Genomic DNA, 19,016 nt, shown 5'->3' on the forward strand with positions numbered 1-19,016 from the left:
CCAGAAGACACACAGCAGGAGGAGCCCCTAATAAGAAACTTTACAGCCCCTTGCAAATGACATGATAACACCGCTTTTAACTTCTCAATGGCCCACTCCAGTCCTCCACAGTCCACACCCAGCCATCTCCAGCCATCTCCAGGCCAGGTCTCAATTGTAAATGAGAACTTGTTCTCAACTTGCCAACCTGGTTAACTGAGGCCCACACTGATGGAGAAGAAGGGAAGTTAACCACCCCGCTAACCTACTTCAATCAGCCCGTAAGCAGCTGTGTAGCGAAGGAGGGAAAGACCCTCTCTCCTAAATCACCAGATGACTGGGCTGTGCCCCCTATGAGAGGGGTGGCCCACTGCCAGACACAAGGTTTAGATACTGGCAGGTGGAGAAGAGGAGGAGAAGCAGAGGAAAGGGGGAGTCTTCTAAATCCCATAATGGACAGGATTAGTGTGTGTGGACAGTGCGCACAATGGGAGCTGTCTGTCTCCTATTAGCTTAGTAAGTGCCTGTCTATTTAGCCAATAGAGATTTCTGAGGCATCTCATCCCCCAGCATTAGTTTGCTCCTCTAGAAGTCATACAGTAGTGCACAACTGACATCTGGTTGAAAGGAGTTATTTTTGCTGCTTGCAAGGCTATACTATACTACATGTGGACACCCCTTCAAATTTGTGGATTCGGCGATTTCAGCCACACCCGTTGCTGACAGGTGTATAATATTGAGCACACAGCTATGCAATATCCATATTGGCAGTAGAATGGCCAGTACTGAAGAGCTCAGTGACTTTCAACGTGGCACCGTCATAGGATACCAGCTTCCAACAAGTTAGTTCGTCATATTTCTGCTCTGCTAGAGCTGCCCCGGTCCACTGTAAGTGCTGTTATTGTGAAGTGGAAACATCTAGGAGCAACAATGGCTCAGCCACAAAGTGGAAGGCCACACAAGCTCGCAGAATGGTACTGCCGAGTGCTGAAGTGAGTAGCGCGTGAAAATCTCCTGTCCTTGGTTGCAACACTCACTACCGAGTTCCAAACTACCTCTGGAAGCACGTCAGCACAAAAACTGTGGGTCGGGAGCTTAATGAAATGAGTTTCCATGGCCAAGCAGCCGCACACAAGCCTAATATCACCATGCGCAATGCCAAGCGTCAGCTGGAGCGGTGTAAAGCTCACCACCATTGGACTCTCGAGCAGTGGTAACGTGTTCTCTGGAGTGATGAATCACTCTTCACCATCTGGCAGTCCGACAGAAGAATCTGGGTTTGCCAGGAGAACGCTTCCTACCCCAATGCATAGTCTCAACTGTAAAGTTTGGTTAAGAAGGAATAATGGTCTGGGGCGGTTTTTCATGGTTCGTGCCAGGCCCCTTAGTTCCAGTGAAGGGAAATCTTAATGCGACAGCATACAATTACATTCTAGATGATACTGTGCTTCCAACTTTGTGGCAACAATTTGGGGAAGGCCCTTTCCTGTTTCAGCATGACAATGCCCCTGTGCACAAAGCGAGGTCCATATAGAAATGGTTTGTCGAGATCGGTGTGGAACAACTTGTCTGGCCTGCATCAAGCCCTGACCACAACACCATCGAACACCTTTGGGATGAACTGGAATGCCAACTGCTAGCCAGACCTAATCGTCCAACACCAGTGCTCGACCTCCCTGATGCTCTTGTGGCTGAGTGGAAGCAAGTCCCCGGAGGCTGTTATAGCAGCAAAGGGAGGACCAACTCCTTATTAATGCCCATGATTTTGGAATGAGATGTTTGACGAGTGTAGCTGGTTGAATTACAGTAAGGATGTAAAGACCCCCCATGAAAAAGCCTTAAACATCAGCACTTCATTAGATGCTACACTGTACTGTACCTTTTTTGAAACGGCTGACATTTGGTATTGGTATTGGTATTTTGTATTTTATTAGGATTCCCATTAGCTGTTGCAAAAGCAGCATTTGTTCTTGGTGTTTAATAATTGTGTAGTATTACCGGGAGTGCTGATTCCTCTCCAAAACAGTCCAAACTATTGCTCAGAGCACTCACAGCGCAAACTGCTGACTTTCTGAGAGGCCAAAAAGAGAAGCTCGGGCTGACCTTGAAACCACTCAGCTAGAGACAGAGCATTCATTCGCTCAGCCTGTCTGACACAGTCTTGGTTATCACTACTGCTGCTTTCCTCTCTGCTGCCTGCACCGGACACCCAGCTGACATCCACACAACGTCTCCTCTGCATAAATAATAGCCAGGGAGATAGTGTTACTGATAGGGGGGAGACAGACCAACAACATAAAAAATAGTGAGATTGAAGAGAGCAAAAGTGAGAGAGAATGAAGGGAGAGTGTGGGGACAGAGTGACAAAGTGATGCATGACATTGGGATATTTTCATGTATAGGAAACATTGCGTTATGGTAATGCGCTTGAGGCTATGATTACGCTCCCGGATACGGGATTGCTCGTCGCTAGAGGTTAACACCTCTGCAACTGGATCCTGGACTTCCTGATGGGCCGGCCCCAGGTGGTAAGGGTAGGTAACAACACATCCGCCAAGCTGATCCTCAAAGCAGGGGCCCCTCAGAGGTGCGCGCTCAGCCCCATCCTGTACTCCCTGTTCCCTCATGACTGCATGGCCATGCACGACTCCAACAACATCATTCAATTTGACGATGACACAGCAGTAGTTCCTCAACGCAGGGGCCCCTCAGGTGTGCGTGCTCAGCCCCCTCCTGTACTCCCTGTTCCCTTATGACTGCATGGCCATGCACGACTCCAACAACATCCTTCAATTTGACGATGACACAACAGCTATAGCCTTTAGCTCAGTGCGGATGCTGCCTGTAGCTCAGTGCGGATGCTGCCTGATGACCGACAACAACGAGATGGCCTATAGGGAGGAGGTCAGAGATCTGGCCGTGTGGTGCCAGGACAACAATCACTCCCTCAACGTAATCAAGACAAAGGAGATGATTGTGGATTACAGGAAAAAGAGGACCGAGCACGCCCCCATTCTCATCGACGGGGCTGCAGTCGAGCAGGTTGAGAGCGTCAAGTTACTTGGTGTCCGCATCATCAACGAACTAACATGGTCCAGGCACAACAAGACAGTCGTGAAGCGGGCACAACAAAACCTATTCCCCTTCAGGACACTGAAAAGATTTGGCATGGGTCCTCAGATCCTCAACAGGTTCTACAGCTGCATCATCGAGAGCATGGTTGCATCACTGCCTGGTATGGCAACTGCTCGGCCTCCAATCGCAAGGCAGTACAGAGGGTAGTGCGAACGGCCCAGTACATCACTGGGGCCAAGTGTCCTACCATCCAGTACCTCTATACCAGGCAGTGTCAGAGGAAGGCCCTAAAAATTGTCAGATTCCAGCCACCCTAGTCATACTGTTCTCTCTGCTACCGCACGGCAAGCGATACCAGAGCGCCAAATCTATGTCCAAGAGGCTTATAAACAGCTTCTACCCCTAACCCATAATGCTCCTGAACATCTAGTCAAATGGCTACCCAGAATATTTTCATTACCCCACCCTCCCCTCTCCACACCACTGCCACTCTCTGTTGTCATCTACACATAGTCACATTAATAACTCTACCTACAACTAACCCGTGCCCCCGCACATTGACTCTGTACCGGCACCCCCCTGTATATATTGTTATTTTTTACTGCTACTCTTTAATTACTTGTTACTTTTATATCTTATTTTTGTCCATTTTTTATTTATTTTTATCTACACTGTTGGTTAAGGGCTCGTGAGTAAGCATTTCACTGTAAGTTCTGCACCTGTTGTATTCGGCGCATGTGACTAATAACATTTTATTTGATGAAAGCTAAGAGTCTATATTTTTGAGAAATGAAGGCATATATACATTCTTCAACTATTTAATAAACAAAGCTCTTGATTTATGACAGATGGAAAATGGGCCAAATCTGTAACATAATTTCAGAAACATCTGTAACAGTATTTCTGAAATGAAATTGGCTACACTGGGAAAGTAGTAGTCACAAACCACAGTTGGATTTGCAAGTTTGGACCATATAGTACAGCACAGCACAATACAGTAGAGTTTAGTAGAGTAGACAGAGCATACTAGAGTTGAGTACACTATACTGTACTATACTCTACTGTACTGGACTCTACTGTACTGGACTCTACTGTACTGGACTCTACTGTACTGGACTCTACTGTACTGGACTCTACTGTGCTGTACTTTGATGTCCAAACTTGTGAAAAATAGACGTTCCTGACGAACCAAATGTGGTCTTGTTTGGGGGCATAGCTCATTAAAATAATAGAAAGTGGGTAGAATAATACCCAAATATGCAAAGGAGGATATTGCATATTTTTACCTTTGAGTACCTATTCAGATATCATGAAGAGAATGACATTCATATCCATAATTATGCACTTCTGTGTAGTACAGATCAGGGACCCATGATGTCATTCTGTTACTGGGTGGAAATCCACTTCACTTACTGTAGTTCAATAACCAAAATAGATTTTTTCAAACTCAAGTTGTCATGTCATAGCTGACACCCCATTCTTTCTGCAGACATCTTTCAATCTTAATTCAGAGCAGATAGTTAAGAGTTTTGGGGAAAACGTGGTTGCATAAAACCTTGAGGGAGATTTTACTGAAATGATCTTACCAAACTTCTGCACAGTTCTTACAGTAAATTTATTTTTGTAAATGTGTTTGTGTAAATTGTTAAAACTAGTAATTGTGCATAGAGTTGTGTGGTTTGTTCAACTTAGAAATCAATGGTTTTTGTTAGGCATATATTTTAAATGAAAAATCATCTCAGCGCAATTCTGTTACCATGGAATTGACCACAGGAAGAAAATCTGCAGTCTAAAAAAGAGTGGTGACGCAAACAGACACGCAGAGACAGACACGCAGAGACAGACACGCAGAGGCAGACACGCAGAGGCAGACACGCAGAGGCAGACACGCAGAGGCAGACACGCAGAGGCAGACACGCAGAGGCAGACACGCAGAGACAGACACGCAGAGACAGACACGCAGAGACAGACACGCAGAGACAGACACACAGAAGACATGCAGAGACAGACACGCAGAGACAGACACACAGAAGACATGCAGAGACAGACACGCAGAGGCAGACACGCAGAGGCAGACACGCAGAGACAGACACGCAGAGACAGACACGCAGAGACAGACACGCAGAAGACATGCAGAAGACATGCAGAGGCAGACACGCAGAGGCAGACACGCAGAGGCAGACACGCAGAGACAGACACGCAGAGGCAGACACGCAGAGGCAGACACGCAGAGGCAGACACGCAGAGACAGACACGCAGAGACAGACACGCAGAGACAGACACGCAGAGACAGACACGCAGAGACAGACACGCAGAAGACATGCAGAAGACATGCAGAGACAGACACAGCAGAGACAGACACGCAGAGACAGACACGCAGAGGCAGACACAGAGGCAGACACGCAGAGACAGACACGCAGAGACAGACACGCAGAGACAGACACGCAGAGACAGACACGCAGACAGACACGCAGAGACAGACACGCAGAGACAGACACGCAGAGACAGACACGCAGAGACAGACACGCAGAGACAGACACACAGAAGACATGCAGAGACAGACACGCAGAAGCAGACACGCAGAGACAGACACGCAGAGACAGACACACAGAAGACATGCAGAGACAGACACGCAGAAGCAGACACGCAGAGGCAGACACGCAGAGACAGACGCGCAGAGACAGACACGCAGAGACAGACACACAGAAGACACGCAGAGACAGACACGCAGAGGCAGACACGCAGAGACAGACACGCAGAGACAGACACGCAGAGACAGACACGCAGAGACAGACACGCAGAGACGCAGAGGCAGACACGCAGAGACAGACACGCAGAGACAGACACGCAGAGACAGACACGCAGAGGCAGACACGCAGAGGCAGACACGCAGAGACAGACACGCAGAGACAGACACACAGAAGACACGCAGAGACAGACACGCAGAGGCAGACACGCAGAGGCAGACACGCAGAGACAGACACGCAGAGACAGACACGCAGAGACAGACACGCAGAGGCAGACACGCAGAGGCAGACACGCAGAGACAGACACGCAGAGACAGACACACAGAAGACACGCAGAGACAGACACGCAGAGGCAGACACGCAGAGGCAGACACGCAGAGACAGACACGCAGAGACAGACACGCAGAGACAGACACGCAGAGGCAGACACGCAGAGACAGACACGCAGAGACAGACACGCAGAGACAGACACGCAGAGACAGACACACAGAGACACGCAGAGACACAGACACGCAGAGACAGACACGCAGAGGCAGACACGCAGAGACAGACACGCAGAGGACAGACACGCAGAGACAGACACGCAGAGCAGACACGCAGAGACAGACACGCAGAGACAGACACGCAGAGACAGACACGCAGAGACAGACACGCAGAGGCATACACGCAGAGGCAGACACGCAGAGACAGACACGCAGAGACAAACACGCAGAGACAGACACGCAGAGACAGACACACAGAGGCATACACGCAGAGACAGACACGCAGAGGCAGGCACGCAGAGGCAGACACGCAGAGGCATAAACGCAGAGACAGACACGCAGAGGCAGACACGCAGAGGCAGACACGCAGAGACAGACACGCAGAGACAGACACGCAGAGACAGACACGCAGAGACAGACACGCAGAGACAGACACGCAGAGGCAGACACGCAGAGACAGACACGCAGAGACAGACACGCAGAAGACACGCAGAGACAGACACACAGAGGCATACACGCAGAGACAGACACGCAGAGGCAGACACGCAGAGGCAGACACGCAGAGGCATAAACGCAGAGACAGACACGCAGAGGCAGACACGCAGAGACAGACACGCAGAGGCAGACACGCAGAGACAGACACGCAGAGACAGACACGCAGAGACAGACACGCAGAGGCAGACACGCAGAGACAGACACGCAGAGACAGACACGCAGAGACAGACACACAGAAGACACGCAGAGACAGACACACAGAGGCAGACACGCAGAGGCAGACACGCAGAGGCAGACACGCAGAGACAGACACGCAGAGACAGACACGCAGAGACAGACACGCAGAGACAGACACGCAGAGGCATACACGCAGAGGCAGACACGCAGAGACAGACACGCAGAGACAAACACGCAGAGACAGACACCCAGAGACAGACACACAGAGGCAGACACGCAGAGACAGACACGCAGAGGCAGACACGCAGAGGCAGACACGCAGAGGCATAAACGCAGAGACAGACACGCAGAGGCAGACACGCAGAGGCAGACACGCAGAGACAGACACGCAGAGACAGACACGCAGAGACAGACACGCAGAGACAGACACGCAGAGGCAGACACGCAGAGACAGACACGCAGAGACAGACACGCAGAGACAGACACACAGAAGACACGCAGAGACAGACACGCAGAGGCAGACACGCAGAGGCAGACACGCAGAGGCAGACACGCAGAGGCAGACACGCAGAGACAGACACGCAGAGACAGACACGCAGAGACAGACACGCAGAGACAGACACGCAGAGACAGACACGCAGAGACAGACGCAGAGGCAGACACGCAGAGGCAGACACGCAGAGACAGACACGCAGAGGCAGACACAGAGACAGCACGAGACAGACACGCAGAGACAGACACGCAGAGACAGACACACAGAGGCAGACACGCAGAGGCAGACACGCAGAGGCATAAACGCAGAGACAGACACGCAGAGACAGACACGCAGAGGCAGACACGCAGAGACAGACACGCAGAGACAGACACGCAGAGACAGACACGCAGAGACAGACACGCAGAGACAGACACGCAGAGGCAGACACGCAGAGACAGACACGCAGAGGCAGACACGCAGAGGCAGACACGCAGAGGCAGACACGCAGAGACAGACACGCAGAGGCAGACAGCAGAGGCAGACACGCAGAGGCAGACACGCAGAGGCAGACACGCAGAGACAGACACGCAGAGACAGACACGCAGAGGCAGACACGCAGAGGCAGACACGCAGAGACAGACACGCAGAGACAGACACGCAGAGACAGACACGCAGAGACAGACACGCAGAGACAGACACGCAGAGACAGACACGCAGAGGCAGACACGCAGAGACAGACACGCAGAGGCATACACGCAGAGACAGACACGCAGAGACAGACACGCAGAGACAAACACGCAGAGACAGACACGCAGAGACAGACACGCAGAGGCAGACACGCAGAGACAGACACGCAGACGCAGACACGCAGAGGCAGACACGCAGAGGCAGACACGCAGAGGCATAAACGCAGAGACAGACACGCAGAGGCAGACACGCAGAGGCAGACACGCAGAGACAGACACGCAGAGACAGACACGCAGAGACAGACACGCACAGAGACAGAGGCACGCAGAGACAGACACGCAGAGACAGACACGCAGAGACAGACACACAGAAGACACGCAGAGAAGACACGCAGAGGCAGACACGCAGAGGCAGACACGCAGAGACAGACACGCAGAGACAGACACGCAGAGACAGACACGCAGAGACAGACACGCAGAGGCAGACACGCAGAGGCAGACACGCAGAGGCATAAACGCAGAGACAGACACGCAGAGGCAGACACGCAGAGGCAGACACGCAGAGACAGACACGCAGAGACAGACACGCAGAGACAGACACGCAGAGACAGACACGCAGAGACAGACACACAGAAGACACGCAGAGACAGACACGCAGAGGCAGACACGCAGAGGCAGACACGCAGAGGCAGACACGCAGAGACAGACACGCAGAGACAGACACGCAGAGGCAGACACGCAGAGACAGACACACAGAAGACACACAGAGACAGACACGCAGAGGCAGACACGCAGAGACAGACACGCAGAGACAGACACGCAGAGGCATACACGCAGAGGCATACACGCAGAGGCATACACGCAGAGGCATACACGCAGAGGCAGACACGCAGAGACAGACACGCAGAGACAGACACGCAGAGACAGACACACAGAGACATACACACAGAGACATACACACAGAGGCATACACACAGAGGCATACACACAGAGACATACACACAGAGACATACACACAGAGGCATACACACAGAGGCATACACACAGAGGCATACACACAGAGGCATACACACAGAGGCATACACGCAGAGACATACACGCAGAGGCATACACGCAGAGGCATATACGCAGAGACATATACGCAGAGACATACACACAGAGGCATACACACAGAGGCATATACGCAGAGACATACACACAGAGGCATACACACAGAGGCATACACGCAGAGGCATACACGCAGAGGCATACACGCAGAGACAGACACGCAGAGACAGACACGCAGAGACAGAGAGAGGGAGAGAGACAGGGTACAGAGTGACAGAGCAGTGTCTGTGTTCCTGTCTGTCCGTCACCACTAGGCTTAGCTCTGGGAGGAGTAGAGAGGTCGCTTGAGAGAGTCAACGTAGGCAGTGTGCCCAGCCCCAGACCTCTGTCACATGCTCCACAGCCCAGTACAGTACAGAACAGTACAGAGTCGGATCAGCAACTACCCAGCAGGAAGGAACCATCCCTCCAGGGTTAGAGCTGCCCAACCACAACTACCCCCAAGTTTATTTCATAAAGCCAATTACATCAGCAGTTGTCACGGCCTGGAGTATTATAATTTATTATGACGATGGTTGCTGTCATCATAATTTATCATGATTTATGTTCATTAATCATGACACTGCAAGGTAACGACTCGTGAGGACTTATCCCCGTGTCTCTGTGCCATGCTGGAGAGATGCCAGGATGTCACGGCCTGGCATTACCAGGATGTCACGGCCTGGCATTACCAGGATGTCACGGCCTGGCATTACCAGGATGTCACGGCCTGGCATTACCAGGATGTCACGGCCTGGCATTACCAAGATGTCACGGCCTGGCATTACCAAGATGTCACGGCCTGGCATTACCAGGATGTCACGGCCTGGCATTACCAGGATGTCACGGCCTGGCATTACCAAGATGTCACGGCCTGGCATTACCAGGATGTCACGGCCTGGCATTACCAGGATGTCACGGCCTGGCATTACCAGGATGTCACGGCCTGGCATTACCAGGTGTGAGGCACTAAAAGAGAGAGAAAGAGAGAGAAGGAAAGTGAAAAAGAGAGAGAAGGAGAGAGAGAAAGTGAGAGAAACGAGAGAGAAGATTGAGATCTTCTGTATGTGTAATGTTTACTGTTAATTTTTATTGTTAATTTCACTTTATATATTCACTTTATATATTATCTACCTCACTTGCTTTGCCAATGTTAACACATGTTTCCCATGCCAATAAAGCCCTTGAATTGAGAATTGTGAGAGAGAGAGAGAGAGAAGAGAGTGAGACAGAGAAAGAGAGAGACGGAGAGTGAGACAGAGAGAGAACGATAGAGAAGGAGAGAGAAAAAGAGAGAGACAGAGACGGAGAGTGAGACAGAGAGAGAAAGGAGAGAGAGATAGAGAGACAGAGACAGAGAGACACGGAGAGAGAGAGGAAGAAAGGGCTCGGGGGAGCTCGGGGAGCTGTCATTGTCAACGCAGCACAGAACATGAATGAATAAGCAGGCATCATCCAGCTCCTAGCCGCCACAACAATCCACATTTGCATAGAGAGATGCCACAGGTGTCTGCTTTACATCGCTGAGGTCTTCACCCCAAATAAAAGCCATGATACTCCATAATAATACTCCATAATACTCTACACCGCTCCATAATAATACTCCATAACACTCCGCACTACTTCATAATACTCCATAATACTCCATAATGCTCCATAATAATACTTCATAATGCCCCACACTGCTTCCTAATACTCCACGCTACTCCATAATAATACATGCTACTCCATAATACACACTACTCCATAATAATACACGCTACTCCATAATAATACTCCACACTACCCCATACCAATACTCCACACTACTCCATAGTACTCCACACTACGCCATAACAATACTCCACACTACTCCATAGTAATAATCCACACTACCCCATAATAATACTCCAAACTACAGCATAATAGAACTCCATAATACTCCACAATACCCCATAATAATACGCTGTGTTACTCCATAATACTACTCCACACTTCTCCATAATAATACTCCATAATAATACTCCATAAAACTCTACACGGCTCCAAGATACTCCATAATACCCCATAATACTCAGTAATAATACTCCGTGCTGCTCCATAATACTCCACACAACTCCATAATAATACTCCACACTTCCTCATAGTAATACTCCAAACGACCTCAAAGTAATAATCCACAATACTCCGCGCTGCGCCATAATAATACTCCACGCTACACTATAACGATACTCCGCATTACTTCATAATAATACTCCACTTTACTCCATAATAGTACTCCACCCTGCTCCATAATAATACTCCACCCCGCGCCATAATAATACTCCACCCTACTCCATAATACTCCACCCTGCTCTATAATTCCCATCTTGCTCCATACTCCGCGCTGCTCCGTAATAATACTCTGCACTACTCCGTAATAATGCCCCACACTACTCCATAATATTACTCCACACCACTCCATAATAATACTCCATACTACCCCATAATAATACTCCATACTACCCCATAATAATACTCCACACAACCCCTTAATAATACTACATACTACTCCATAATAATACTCTGCGCTGCTCCACGATAATACTCCACGCTACTCCACAATACTCCATGCTACCCCATAATAATAATCCATGCTACTCCACAATAATACTCTATGCTGCTGCATGGTAATACTCCACGCTACCCCATAATAATACTCCACACTAATCCATAATAATACCCCACACTGCTCCATAATAATACTCCACACTGCTCTGTAATAATACTCCACACTGCTCTGTAATAATACTCCATGCTACTCCATAATAATACCCCACACTGCTCCATAATAATACTCCACACTGCTCTGTAGTAATACTCCACACTGCTCTGTAGTAATACTCCACACTGCTCTGTAATAATACTCCATGCTACCCCATAATAATACTACATTGCTCCATAATAATACTCCACACTACCCCATAATAATACTCCATATTACTCCATAATAATACTTTGTACTGCTCCATAGTAATACTCCATACTAATCCATAATAATACCCCACACTGCTCCATAATAATACTCCACACTGCTCTGTAATAATACCCCACACTGCTCTGTAATAATACCCCACACTGCTCTGTAATAATACTCCACACTGCTCTGTAATAATACTCCATGCTACTCCATAATAATACTCTACTGCTCCATAATAATACTCCCTGTTGCTCCATAATAATGCTCCATATTATCCCATAATAATACTCCACACTACTCCATAATAGTACTCCACACTACTCCATAATGCTCTGTAATAATCCATGCTACTCCACGCTGCCCCATAATAGTACTCCAATCAATCACTACCGCGTACACACATATAGCTAATCAATCACTACCGCGTACACACATATAGCTAATCAATCACTACCGCGTCCATACATGTAGCTAATCAATCACTACCGCGTACATACATATAGCTAATCAATCACTACCGCGTACATACATATAGCTAATCAATCACTACCGCGTACACACATATAGCTAATCAATCACTACCGCGTACACACATATAGCTAATCAATCACTACCGCGTACACACATATAGCTAATCAATCACTACCGCGTACACACATATAGCTAATCAATCACTACCGCGTACACACATATAGCTAATCAATCACTACCGCGTACACACATATAGCTAATCAATCACTACTGCGTACATACATATAGCTAATCAATCACTACCGCGTACATACATGTAGCTAATCAATCACTACTGCGTACATACATATAGCTAATCAATCACTACTGTGTCCATACATGTAGCTAATCACTCACTACCGCGTACACACATATAGCTAATCAATCACTACTGCGTACATACATATAGCTAATCAATCACTACCGCGTACATACATGTAGCTAATCAATCACTACTGCGTACATACATATAGCTAATCAATCACTACTGTGTCCATACATGTAGCTAATCACTCACTGTACACACATATAGCTAATCACTCACTACCGCGTACATACATATAGCTAATCACTCACTACTGCGTACATACATATAGCTAATCAATCACTACCGCGTACACACATATAGCTAATCAATCACTACCGCGTACACACATATAGCTAATCAATCACTACTGCGTACATACATATAGCTAATCAATCACTACCGCGTACACACATATAGCTAATCAATCACTACCGCGTACACACATATAGCTAATCAATCACTACTGCGTACATACATATAGCTAATCAATCACTACCGCGTACATACATATAGCTAATCAATCACTACCGCGTACACACATATAGCTAATCAATCACTACTGCGTACATACATATAGCTAATCAATCACTACCGCGTACACACATATAGCTAATCAATCACTACCGCGTACACACATATAGCTAATCAATCACTACTGTGTCCATACATGTAGCTAATCACTCACTACCGCGTACATACATATAGCTAATCAATCACTACCGTGTCCATACATGTAGCTAATCACTCACTACCGCGTACATACATATAGCTAATCAATCACTACCGTGTCCATACATGTAGCTAATCACTCACTACCGCGTACATACATATAGCTAATCAATCACTACCGTGTCCATACATGTAGCTAATCACTCACTACCGCGTACATACATATAGCTAATCAATCACTACCGTGTCCATACATGTAGCTAATCAATCACTACCGTGTCCATACATGTAGCTAATCACTCACTACCGTGTCCATACATGTAGCTAATCACTCACTACCGCGTACATACATATAGCTAATCAATCACTACCGTGTCCATACATGTAGCTAATCACTCACTACCGCGTACATACATATAGCTAATCAATCACTACCGTGTCCATACATGTAGCTAATCAATCACTACCGTGTCCATACATATAGCTAATCAATCACTACCGTGTCCATACATGTAGCTAATCAATCACTACCGTGTCCATACATGTAGCTAATCAATCACTACCGTGTCCATACATATAGCTAATCAATCACTACCGTGTCCATACATGTAGCTAATCACTCACTACCGTGTCCATACATATAGCTAATCAATCACTACCGTGTCCATACATGTAGCTAATCAATCACTACCGTGTCCATACATGTAGCTAATCAATCACTACCGTGTCCATACATGTAGCTAATCAATCACTACCGTGTCCATACATGTAGCTAATCAATCACTACCGTGTCCATACATGTAGCTAATCAATCACTACCGTGTCCATACATATAGCTAATCAATCACTACTGCGTACATACATGTAGCTAATCAATCACTACCGCGTACACACATATAGCTAATCAATCACTACCGTGTACACACATATAGCTAATCAATCACTACCGTGTCCATACATATAGCTAATCAATCACTACCGCGTACACACATATAGCTAATCAATCACTACCGTGTCCATACATGTAGCTAATCAATCACTACCGTGTCCATACATGTAGCTAATCACTCACTGGAGCGCACATGCATGTTACCAATCGGTCACTACCGCGTACATGCAATTGAAGTCGGAAGTCTACATACACCTTAGCCAAAAACATGTAAACTCAGTTTTTCACAAGTCCTGACATTTAATCCTAGTAAATATTCCCTGTCTTAGTTAGGATGACCACTTTATTTTAAGAATGTGAAATGTTCGAATAATAGTAGAGAGAACAGTTTATATCATATTTTATTTATTTCATCACATTCCCAGTGGGTCAGAAGTTTACTTACACTCAATTAGTATTTTCTAGCATTGCCTTTAAATTCTTTAACTTGGGTCAAATGTTTTGGATAGCCTTCCACAAGCTTCCCACAATAAGTTGGGTGAATTTTGGCCCATGCCTCCTGACAGAGCTGGTGTAACTGAGTCAGGTTTGTAGGCCTCCTTGCTCGCACATGCTTTTTCAGTTCTGCCCACAAATGTTCTATAGGCTTGAGGTCAGGGCTTTGTGATGGCCACTCCAATACCTTACCTTTGTTGTCCTTAAGCCATTTTGCCACAACTTTGAAAGTATGCCTGGGGTCATTGTCCATTTGGAAGACCCATCATTTTTCCTCCTCATGATTCCATCTATTTTGTGAAGTGCACCTCCTGCAGCAAAGCACCCCCACAACATGATGCTGTCTCAAGGAGACAGAACACGTCTCCTTCCTGAGCGGAATGACGGCTGCGTGGTCGCAATAGTACTTGCGTACTATTGTTGTTACAGATGAACATGGTACCTTCAGGCGTTTGGAAATTGCTCCCAAGGATGAACAAGACTTGTGGAGGTCTACAAATGTTTTCTGAGGTCTTGGCTGATTTCTTTTGATTTACCCATGATGTCAAGCAAAGAGGCACTGAGTTTGAAGGTAGGCCTTGAAATTCATCCACAGGTACACCTCCAATTGACTCAAATGATGTCAATTAGCCTACCAGAAGCTTCTAAAGCCATGACATCATTTTCTGGAATTTTCCAAGCTGTTTAAAGGCAGTCAACTTAGTGTATGTAAACTTCTGACCCACTGGAATTGTGATGCAGTGAATTATAAGTGAAATAATCTGTGTGTAAACAATTGTTGGAAAAATTGTCCTAACCAACTTGCCAAAACTATAGTTTGTTAACAAGAAATGTGGAGTCGTTGAAAACGAGTTTTAATGACTCCAACCTAAGTGTATGTAAACTCCCAACTTCAACTGTACATGTAGGTAATCAATCAGTCTACTACCATCCCTCCTAAAGCAGCCTCCTACACTCCCACCTCATCTCCTCCAGTTCTGTATTCCTCTCATTCTGATCACGCACTGTATAGTACATTTCAGAACCTGGGTGGTGAAGCTTGGGCTGACGTTAGCCTTAATGCCCCCCCCCCCCCCCCCCGCCTATCCAGACTCTGGAAATGTTCTCCCTCCATCCCACCCCTCCGTCCCACTGAGCCGCTGTCATGTTCCATCAAACCATGACCGTCAGAGACGGGGGAGAGGTCTGTCTGTTCTCTGTACCCATCTATCATCTCAAATATTCAACATTCATCTCTCTCCCTCCCATCTCTCTACCTCTTCGTCCCATTTCTACTTCTCTCTACCTCTCTCTACCTCCCATCAATACCTCTGTCTACCTCTCTCTCCCTCTGGTCTTTACCTCACTCTACCTCCCTACCCCTCGCTCCCTCTCCCTCCCATCTCTACCTCTCCCTCCCCCTCTCTCATCTCTCCCTACCTATCTCTCCCTGTCCACTCCCATCTCTCCCCCTCCCTACCACCTCTCTCCCTCTCCACTCCCCTGTCATGCAAGCCTCAGCACCCTCCCCAAGTTCCACATATTTGGAAACTGGTTACGACTCGCCGATCGGCCTACATCAATTATTAACACACACACACACACACACACACACACACACACACACACACCAGCATCTATCTACCATTGGAGAGCGGGTTTACAGTGCAAAAATACCAACATAGTCCTTTTACACTGAGCACTGAAAGCATGACAAAAGCAAGGTAGATACTAATGCTTGTGAAAGTATACAAACACACACGGTCCTTCTCTGCTACTCTCCGTACTTAAAGAGACTTTTAGCTGATCCAGGAAATGTATATTCCTTTAACACCTCTGAAATCCACTGGGTTACAATCTTGGGCTGTGACAATACCAGTATCGCAATGTTTTTTCCATGGCAAAATTGAAAACACAGAGAAGACCAAACTCTTTGGTCTTTTAAAAACCTGCTGGATGTAAAATATTGTGTGCTATAATTTGGAAAATAAATAAATGTGATTCTGGATGACAACATAATTTTATTTATTTAACCTTTGTTTAACAAGGCAAGTTAGGCATAATGATGTTTGTTTCCAACATTAGGGAGGATTTTCCTAAACAAGTTAAATCCGCTTCATATTTTGTTTCCTTGCCACGACACTAATGAGTATCGCGATACTGGTATCGTCCCGGCCCCTTTACAATCCGCTGTTCAAACGAGACTCCATGCCCAATTTAAACCAACAGCTTCCCTCACACTAACTAGAACAACCCATTAGAACAGCCCACTAGAAGAGCCCACTAGAAGAGCCCACTAGAAGAGCCCACTAGAACAGCCCACTAGAACAGCCCACTAGAAGAGCCCATTAGAACAGTCCACTAGAACAGCCCACTAGAAGAGCCCACTAGAACAGCCCACTAGAACTGCCCACTAGAACTGCCCACTAGAACAGGTGTGTGAATAATCTCCAATATAATACAGTAGCACATAAAACAATGACCATTAGCGTGTGTGTGTGTGTGTGTACCTACAGTCAGGCTTCGTCCCACGGAGGAGAGAGACAGTGCTAACATCCAGACTCAGAGCCAGCTCCACACTACACCTGCTACCACTGGCTTCCTGTCCTATATGAGACACACACAGCGTAGCAACGGGCAATCAGCTGTGAGGGAGGTTCTCTCAAATACCACACATGTCCACTCCCATCTCTGTGGCTGGCTGACTGGCTCTCTCTCTCTCACCCACACACACACACACACACACACAAACACACACACACACACACACACACACACACACACACACACACACAAAAGAGGATATGCAACCATCACATCTGCTTACACAAACAAACACACAGTGGCATGCAGCCATGCCTAGGTGCGCATGCACACACACACACATTGAGCTAAGGTAAAAATACACTGACTGTTTAATCCCGTGGGATTGTGTGATGTAAAGAGAGGAAGCAGGGCGAAGCACTCAGAACCAGCGTAGCAGCACTCACTATACTCTGTAGACCTGCATATATTAAAACTCCACGATAACCCTACTTTAGTCCCACATTCCTTAACATCCCAGTCCTGACCCTCCTCCTCACTCATTTCCTCTCCTTCTCCTCTTGTCCTGCACCCTCTTCTTCCTCTCTCACATCTTCCTCTGCTTCCTCTCATCCTCTCTCCCTTATTGACCTGACTTCACCATCTAACAGTCACCTCACTGTGTCTTATTGACCTGACTTCACCATCTAACAGTCACCTCACTGTGTCTTATTGACCTGACTTCAGCCTCTAACAGTCACCTCACTGTGTCTTATTGACCCGACTTCACCATCTAACAGTCACCTCACTGTGTCTTATTGACCCGACTTCACCATCTAACAGTCACCTCACTGTGTCTTATTGACCTAACTTCACCATCTAACAGTCACCTCACTGTGTCTTATTGACCTGACTTCACCATCTAACAGTCACCTCACTGTGTCTTATTGACCCGACTTCACCATCTAACAGTCACCTCACTGTGTCTTATTGACCTGACTTCACCATCTAACAGTCACCTCACTGTGTCTTATTGACCTGACTTCACCATCTAACAGTCACCTCACTGTGTCTTATTGACCTGACTTCACCATCTAACAGTCACCTCACTGTGCATCCTTCTCTCCTTACGTCTCCTCATATTCCTCCCTCACATTGTCTCCCCTTCCTATTCTTTTCAATAACTACCAAGCAAGAGAAGGCAGCATAACATGCTAAAACGAGCAGTGTTTAGATGCCAACCTTTTCAGGTTGGTTAATGAGGACATAGAGCCATAGTGAATGCACAACCAGCCCACAGCGACCAATTACAACCAACACAGGGGTCCAAAACATTTCTGCTGAGTGTGTGTTTGCCCTGTTGGGATGGCAGAGGCTAGAGCAGTAGCTCACTAAGGGTCACTATGCACATTTACAGAACTAGTCAATGGCTTTGTAGGAACTCCCCTTAACACTAGAACCGCCCAGTGGTGTAATGTAGTTAAGCAAAAAATACTTTAAAGTA

General features: G+C 47.2%; 1 protein-coding gene across 3 annotated transcripts in view; it reads right to left on the bottom strand.

Moving 5' to 3' along the window:
• Positions 1-17,592, bottom strand: part of LOC115116358 (multiple C2 and transmembrane domain-containing protein 1-like) — a 255,296-nt gene extending 237,704 nt beyond the window's left edge. For all 3 annotated transcript variants that reach the window (XM_065011417.1, XM_065011418.1, XM_065011416.1), the window contains exon 1: positions 17,504-17,592. In XM_065011417.1, the coding sequence (XP_064867489.1) occupies positions 17,504-17,545 (42 nt within the window). In that variant the 5' untranslated portion in view covers positions 17,546-17,592. The remainder of the gene's footprint in view (positions 1-17,503) is intronic.
• Positions 17,593-19,016: the final 1,424 nt, after the last annotated feature.

This window comes from Oncorhynchus nerka, linkage group LG27, assembly GCF_034236695.1.
Source record: "Oncorhynchus nerka isolate Pitt River linkage group LG27, Oner_Uvic_2.0, whole genome shotgun sequence".
NCBI lineage: Eukaryota > Metazoa > Chordata > Actinopteri > Salmoniformes > Salmonidae > Oncorhynchus > Oncorhynchus nerka.